The 7,573-nt window shown below is 49.9% G+C and overlaps 4 protein-coding genes across 4 annotated transcripts; 2 read left to right on the forward strand and 2 right to left on the reverse strand.

Moving 5' to 3' along the window:
• Positions 1 to 316: 316 nt before the first annotated feature.
• LOC122388753 (histone H2B) lies at positions 317 to 872 on the reverse strand. Its single transcript, XM_043380131.1, has one exon. The coding sequence runs from the start codon at positions 815 to 817 to the stop codon at positions 446 to 448; it is 372 nt and encodes a 123-aa protein (XP_043236066.1). The 5' UTR covers positions 818 to 872; the 3' UTR covers positions 317 to 445.
• A 101-nt stretch (positions 873 to 973) lies between these two features.
• LOC122388754 (histone H2A) lies at positions 974 to 1,447 on the forward strand. The gene has a single exon (XM_043380132.1). The coding sequence runs from the start codon at positions 1,020 to 1,022 to the stop codon at positions 1,389 to 1,391; it is 372 nt and encodes a 123-aa protein (XP_043236067.1). The 5' UTR covers positions 974 to 1,019; the 3' UTR covers positions 1,392 to 1,447.
• Positions 1,448 to 6,189: 4,742 nt separating this feature from the next.
• LOC122388739 (histone H4) lies at positions 6,190 to 6,595 on the reverse strand. Its single transcript, XM_043380119.1, has one exon. The coding sequence runs from the start codon at positions 6,554 to 6,556 to the stop codon at positions 6,245 to 6,247; it is 312 nt and encodes a 103-aa protein (XP_043236054.1). The 5' UTR covers positions 6,557 to 6,595; the 3' UTR covers positions 6,190 to 6,244.
• Positions 6,596 to 6,721: 126 nt separating this feature from the next.
• LOC122388741 (histone H3) lies at positions 6,722 to 7,203 on the forward strand. Its single transcript, XM_043380120.1, has one exon. The coding sequence runs from the start codon at positions 6,726 to 6,728 to the stop codon at positions 7,134 to 7,136; it is 411 nt and encodes a 136-aa protein (XP_043236055.1). The 5' UTR covers positions 6,722 to 6,725; the 3' UTR covers positions 7,137 to 7,203.
• Positions 7,204 to 7,573: the final 370 nt, after the last annotated feature.

Raw genomic sequence — 7,573 nt, forward strand, 5'->3', positions numbered from 1 at the left:
ACGCCAGCGACGTTTAACTTTCAGCACCTTATTACACATCAATTATACACGTTCCCTGAAAATTTGAGCGAAATCCGTCAAAAAAAGTTTGAGAAAATGACGTTTTAGTGACGTCATGTTCGCCTAAAAAACGGCAAAATTTCAAACGCCGCTAGTAGCTGCCACCGCTACGTCCCTTATCATGCGGTTCTGTTCCGATTTCGATAGCGACCATGGTAAGTGCGAAACAAGTGCAGATCAGCGTCTGTTTGAAGCCGACGACCCGCTGCAACAATGACCCGGATGTAATCATCTGTGGTGCAAGTCCACTATTTGATTTATTGGTCTTGAAAAAGACCTATTTGTGCTGCTAGGAGCGGCACCGGCCGGCATGGGAGGCGATGAGCGATGATCAGTGATGAGATGAAGCGAGCGTCGACCGGCACCGGCTGCCAGGCCAGCCAGCTTACTTGCTGCTCGTGTACTTGGTGACGGCCTTGGTCCCCTCCGACACGGCATGTTTGGCAAGCTCACCGGGCAGGAGCAGGCGGACAGCAGTCTGAATCTCCCTAGAGGTGATTGTCGAGCGCTTGTTGTAGTGCGCCAGACGCGAGGCCTCGGCAGCAATGCGCTCGAAGATGTCGTTGACAAAGGAGTTCATGATGCTCATGGCCTTCGACGAGATACCGGTGTCGGGGTGGACCTGCTTCAGCACCTTGTAGATGTAGATGCCGTACGATTCCTTCCTCTTGCGCTTACGCTTCTTATCTCCCTTGGAGATATTCTTCTGGGCCTTGCCGGCCTTCTTTGCGGCCTTTCCGCTAGTCTTCGGTGGCATGGCGGCGCTTCGAGTGCAACACACTGTTCAACACGAAACGTATGGGTATGTGGCTTTTGAAATTCGGTTGATAAAGCGTAATGGCGGTGGGAAAGGTGGGTGAGCACCGGTGTCCGGCACCGCTACGTCCCTTTTTAAATCCAGGTGTGAACGCAAATACACGGATTGCACGTTTGTTGCTACATCTTGTTCACATACAGCCATGTCTGGACGCGGCAAGGGCGGCAAGGTGAAGGGAAAGGCCAAGTCCCGGTCTTCCCGGGCCGGACTTCAGTTCCCTGTCGGTCGTATCCATCGTCTCTTGCGTAAGGGAAACTATGCCGAGCGCGTCGGTGCCGGTGCCCCCGTGTACCTGGCTGCCGTCATGGAGTACCTGGCGGCTGAGGTACTCGAGCTGGCCGGCAACGCTGCGCGCGACAACAAGAAGACCAGGATCATCCCTCGCCACCTGCAGCTGGCCATCCGCAACGACGAGGAGCTGAACAAGCTCCTGTCGGGCGTCACCATCGCCCAGGGCGGTGTGCTGCCAAACATCCAGGCGGTGCTCCTGCCCAAGAAGACCGAGAAGAAGTAAGCCTGCATCTGGCTCAGTCGACTCGAACCCTGTAACAGGCCTTTTTAAAGGCCACACAATACCAATGGAACTGGTCACAGGTCACTTTCATGACAACGCGTCGGCTTATCACGCTATCTGGGGAGCACCCAGAGCTGTTTCCGTTGGCGTGAAGCGTTAACCCACGCCCCTATCTCCTGAACTACTACAGACATTGAATTTGCGATTGATATCTCTTATTGGTCAAGCTACGGCGAAAAAAAAAAACTATGTAAGGGACTGTCCCACCTTTGCATTAGTTCGGAGTTGAGAGAGCCAAGTTGGCGGCCAGGTTCAAAAACCACTATATATCCTGTTCGCAATATCCTCAGTTTCGTGGTGTTAAAGAAATTCGTTCCCTTCATTTGAAAAGTGGGCCTTAGCTAAGGCCCTATCTCTTAACTATTAACGGCCATTTGATGACGTCATCAGCCGTTTCACGCGTTCGACCTGTTTTACGAATAAGTTGAAATCGGCGCCGGGGAAATCTCGCACTTTGCTTATAATTCGAGTCGGGCTATCGCATAACTATTCTATTTGCGTGGGTTTGCGGTTTTTTTGAAGTGCTCAGTTTTTGCAGCGAGCTTTTCCTCTTAGGGCCTGCGAGATATCTGCGTACACACATATCCCTTCAGCATTAGACGTTGACCAGGAATGCGGCTGAATTCACGTGACAAACTCGATGGCGGTCCCTCCATTCAGGAGAAAAATTACCGGCCGACGACTGGGAAATTCCACCGGCCGGCCCGGCGGTAGTGTGTCGGGCGGCGGGGTTTCCCCGTCCAGCGGCCGGCAGCGCTGAGCCGAGTCGTTCCCACGGTCTGGCGGCCAGCTGGGTGGGGGCGGGGTGGGGAGTGGGACGGCCGATTGCCAGCCGCTTCTCCACGGGCAGGTGCTGCCACCTGCGCAGTAGTTCCTTTTTTTTTTGAATTTTGCTCCCGACAGGCCGAGGCCCTGGTCGGGGTAGGGGGAAGTTACTAGCTGGCAATTAGCCAGATCTTCCGTTTTACTTTACTTTAAAGCCGGCTATGTTACTCCGGCCCAAGGCAATATCAAGAGCAAAGTTTACGTTAGACCGGCCCATGTGACGTCCGGTGGGAGCAAGTGCAAGGCGGCCGTGGTGAGCCGGAAGATGATTGTCGGTTCGGGGGGGAGGAGAGAGGGAGGGAGGGTCGGGGCAGAGGGGTGTGAGGAGACCCGAGGCGTGGTGCGGCAGAGAACTGAGAGCGCGGCCCGAGTCCAGGGAGGGGGGGGAGGGGACCGGGCAAGGCCGAGCCGAGATAAGGCACGCATTGTTCACAGAGGGAGGGAGGGGACGGGGCAGACTAGCAGGACAACAAAACCAGCAGTCCAGGACTAGAGCTCGGAGGTGCAGACGGCCAACATATAAACTTTAATGATGAACATCAAGCTAGTAACATGCATACTGACACCAGATCGTACCAACCTGAACCGGACTATTGAATCCAATTCGTTGAAGATATGCTACATGTCACATGAGCTGTCAAAGACGCATATTTATGGATGCATGCATTGCAGTCCCTGCCACGCCTGTCCGGCATGGCAGGTGCTGTCCCTACTAGAGTTGCAAAGTTTTCCCTATGGGCTACTACCGGCACCGCCCCGCCCCACAAAAATTTTCTGGGATACCGGCATGCTACCACGCCCCAAGCAAAAACACCGCCAAATTACCGGCATACTAAAAAACCTGCATTCTTGATTCTGGCTTACCCCTACATGAGATGCCACATTTTGGCAATTTCAGTTACCGCCCCACCCAGCAGCCACTCATTGTCCAACCAAAACTCCAGCAGCCTGATTTTGGCTGAGTTGCCCCCACAAATACCACAATTTTGAAACTCAATTCCAGTTTACAGCTGTTAAAATATCACCTGTAATCAAAGAGGTATTGCCTACAAAAAGCCTACACACATTCATCAAAAAAGCAAGGTCAAAAAGAACTTGAATTACTGAAATGTGTTCCTGAAGACTGCACAGTGAGCAGCAATCACATTTACCACAAGCGTTCTTATTTTCCACCTTACCCTAAAATGAACTATAGCTAGTCATAAATCACAATATAAAAAAAAACTACAGATTTGGCCATGTTCCTGAGGAAGCGAGATCAACATCTGCTTTTTCCTATCCGCCATGGCTTGGCTCGTGAGTAAGATACGAATCATGTAAAAATATGTGTTAATAACTCACTTGTCCTGAGAAGTCACCAAATAATATGTATAAAAACGATATAATATCCTCTCCCATCTCAAACGCGGGAACAAACACAAGGTTATAAAGGATCGAAACAGATGCGCCATAACACAGTTTTTAACCAGCTGATTAAAACACTGCAAAAAAAAGTTTTAGGACTGCAAACTACTGCCTCGTGAATGATTTTTTTTTTTTTTTTTGATAAAAATCATCCAACACGATATTAAAATCCAATAAAATCAACACTGTGAGTGTTATTCACTACAAGAAAATCCACTTCTCTTGAGTAAGTCAACCAAAAGGGCATATGAATAAATATTACGTCATCAGCTTACATCTTTTTTAGGGGACAGAAGATCTTAAAAGTCAATCCTTGGTTGCTTGATCAGCTGATCATATTGCGCCACTTTGTATTCATTCGGTCTGCATGTTGTGTTTTCTAGTAAAGATAAGACAAAATGCCAGTTTAATTCATTTTCATTTCATTTTGGGACTGAAGTTAGGATCAGGGCTTCCTAACACCTGCCTTTTCAGCTGGATTTTCAGTGTCAAATTCTTTGTAGAGTATCTCAGACCACATCTCAGGACTCAAGGCCAGTTTCCAAACAATGTGTTTTGTGTTGTTTTGATTCTGCCTTTTGCCTAGGGAATGTTGCCATTAACATTAATTTATTTTATTGTATTATACCTATTACCTACCATTAGACTTACTAATTGGTTGTGCTTTTGCAACATGAATGAGTATTCTTCCTTTGATAGACCAAAGTAGATTCTTGACAATTCTTATTAGAGCCAAATCTGTGAAATGCTGAGGTTCATGTATTGTGTACAATTACCCTTACCAATGGAACTTCTACCACAAAATGTATTTTTCAGTGGCTAAGATTGCTGTTATTACAATTCAATAGCCTCTTAGTGTCCAAAGTTTGAATCATATGCTGATAATTTTTTTTTTGTGCAAAATCAAAAATACCGGCATGCTACCGGCAGGATATGCCAAATACCACGAAAAAAACCTGCGGTAGTGAAAAATTACCGGCATGCCGGTAGTGCGGTAGGGAAATTTTGCAACTCTAGTCCCTACCAGCCATATGCGCCATTCACAGTTGCAGCGGTTGCTGTACATTAGCGTCATCTATGATTCACGAAAAGTCTCACGATGTTGTACCCATTTCCCGCATTATCTACGGTGGTATTAGTTCGTGAGAGAAAACGTGAACACCCATAAGGTGTGCTGGAAGGTGGTTTTCCGAAAAGTCTCACGATGTTGTACCCAGTTCCCGGATTATCTACGGTGGTACAATTTCGTGAGAAATACCGGAAAACATGGTCCTGGCTTAAAGGAAAAGGGCCACCTTCGTGAAATATGAAGATATCGTTGTTTTTCATTTTGACATTATTATTTTTCATTTTCTTTTTAAAACTGGTGCCAGAAGTGCACAATTCGCGAAAAAGTATTTAAAACTATTTAACATATTGGTACTTTGTTGATACTCTCTACGGCACCTACTGTGAGATGGCATAGCGATGACGTCACACTCAAACCAATCAGCGTTCAGAAGACAGACTCGTCGGATTGTGTCAGATAAGCTGATTGGTTAAAGCTGAGCTGATTGGAGCTGATTGGTAAAAAACCAAAGCCTCGCCGCGGGTGGCTGTATTACAGGGTAAGGACGCATTCCTGGGATAAGGACGCATTCCTCTTTTAAAATTGCCGATACCTACGAATGGAAGCCGAAATCGGCCGTAAGGAGATAGACTGGAGGGTTTTCGGACACGGGCTACTAGATGGCTATCTCAGTTTCAATCCCCATGTTAAAGGTGGCCCTTTTCCTTTAAGGGGCTGTGACGGAGTACCGTTCGTCAGGTCGACACGGGACTGGTATCAATCGCTTTTCCGAATTTTCTCATGGACACATATGTACCTTGCCGAAGAATATTCGGAAAATAGTACGGAGAGTGCGAGGGAGCAGTTTCCGAATTTTCTCACAAGTTTGACGCGCTGGGGCGCGGCAGTGAGCCGGAACATCCGGGAGCTCTGGTCGCGCCTGGGGCAGGGATGCGGGCCCGAGGCTAGATGCTCGGCGCTGGCCGTAGGACAGTTCCGCGCGACGACCCCTGTCAGTCCCGCCCCTCACCCCCCGCTGTGCCGGTCTCGGGTCCCGTCTGCCCCTACTTTGGCGCCATCTACGATTCACGAAAAGTCTCACGATGTTGTACCCAGTTCCCGGATTATCTACGGTGGTACAATTTCGTGAGAAATACCGGAAAACATGGTCCTGGCTTAAGGGGCTGTGACGGAGTACCGTTCGTCAGGTCGACACGGGACTGGTGTCAATCGCTTTTCCGAATTTTCTCATGGACACATAGGTGCCTTGCCGAAGAATATTCGGAAAATAGTACGGAGAGTGCGAGGGAGCAGTTTCCGAATTTTCTCACGGACATATCCTTCAGGAGGGTGCTCACCAGGCACCCTCGGCTGCTGACCAGCCTATTGGCTAGACGATCGGGGATGATTTGCGTCTCAATAATGGAATACAATCAATCGGTGAAAATCTTTCAGATTAAGTGTGGCCTTTAAAAAGGCCTGTTGTTCGTGGGGCTTTCGTCGCGAGGCATTCCGCTTAACCGCCGAAGCCGTACAGTGTGCGGCCCTGGCGCTTCAGAGCGTAGACGACGTCCATGGCAGTCACCGTCTTGCGCTTGGCGTGCTCGGTATAGGTGACAGCGTCGCGGATGACGTTCTCCAGGAACACTTTGAGAACGCCGCGCGTCTCCTCGTAGATGAGGCCGCTGATGCGCTTGACACCGCCACGACGAGCCAGGCGTCGAATAGCAGGTTTGGTGATACCTTGAATGTTATCACGCAAAACTTTACGATGCCGCTTAGCTCCTCCTTTACCCAATCCTTTGCCGCCCTTGCCACGTCCCGTCATCTTGGCGAGTAATTGGTGGTACCTACCTTCAGCGCCAGGTAGGTTCAATAAGTACAGGTGTTGCCGTTTGTGTGCCAAGCGGGTAGCCTCTTGAAAAAGAACGCATGCTGTACAATCGTGCGCATTTAAAATTCAAGTCTATGTCTTAGAGAAAAAACCAACCCACGCAATGGCTCGCACAAAGCAGACAGCACGCAAATCCACGGGCGGTAAGGCACCGCGCAAGCAGTTGGCCACTAAGGCGGCTCGCAAGAGTGCGCCGGCCACTGGCGGCGTCAAGAAGCCACACAGGTACCGGCCCGGCACAGTGGCACTGCGTGAGATCCGCCGCTATCAGAAAAGCACCGAGCTGCTCATCCGCAAGCTGCCGTTCCAGCGGCTCGTGCGCGAGATTGCCCAGGATTTCAAGACTGACCTGCGCTTCCAGAGCAGTGCCGTTATGGCCCTGCAGGAGGCCAGCGAGGCCTATCTGGTCGGCCTCTTCGAGGACACCAACCTGTGTGCCATCCACGCCAAGCGTGTTACCATCATGCCCAAGGACATTCAGCTGGCGCGTCGCATCCGCGGCGAGCGCGCCTAGGCCGCTTGTGCCGTTGCCGTGCTCCGGCAGGCTGGCAAGCAAGAAACAGGTCCTTCTCAGGACCAGAGAGGTGTTGCGTAGATTGCCTGATCGGATTTTTGCCGCTTTGTGGACTACAGGACGCTTTGGGGACTGGGGACTACCTAAACCAACCTAGCCTGACCAAACAGAACTTTACCTAACCTAACCTAACCTTAACTAGCCAAACCGAGCCTAACCCAACCCACACGAACCTAACCCAAACTAACCTAACCTAACTTTACCTAGCGCAACCCAAACTTGACTAAACGAACTGAACCTAACCTAACCCAACCCAGCCTTAACTAGCCGAACCGAACCTAACCTAACCCAACCTTACCCAGCGTAGCCTAGCCTAGCCTAACCTAACCTAACCTAACTTAACCTAACTTGATGTCCGTGAAGTTAGCGTCAGCAAC

This window comes from Amphibalanus amphitrite, unplaced genomic scaffold (genome assembly GCF_019059575.1).
Source record: "Amphibalanus amphitrite isolate SeventyFive unplaced genomic scaffold, NRLGWU_Aamphi_draft 000334F_arrow, whole genome shotgun sequence".
Lineage (NCBI taxonomy): Eukaryota > Metazoa > Arthropoda > Thecostraca > Balanomorpha > Balanidae > Amphibalanus > Amphibalanus amphitrite.

Excerpts from the sequence above, each read along its gene's own strand:
- LOC122388753 (XM_043380131.1), bottom strand. The coding sequence starts at position 817 with ATGCCACCGAAGACTAGCGGAAAGGCCGCAAAGAAGGCCGGCAAGGCC.
- LOC122388754 (XM_043380132.1), top strand. The coding sequence starts at position 1,020 with ATGTCTGGACGCGGCAAGGGCGGCAAGGTGAAGGGAAAGGCCAAGTCC.
- LOC122388741 (XM_043380120.1), top strand. The coding sequence starts at position 6,726 with ATGGCTCGCACAAAGCAGACAGCACGCAAATCCACGGGCGGTAAGGCA.
- LOC122388739 (XM_043380119.1), bottom strand. The coding sequence starts at position 6,556 with ATGACGGGACGTGGCAAGGGCGGCAAAGGATTGGGTAAAGGAGGAGCT.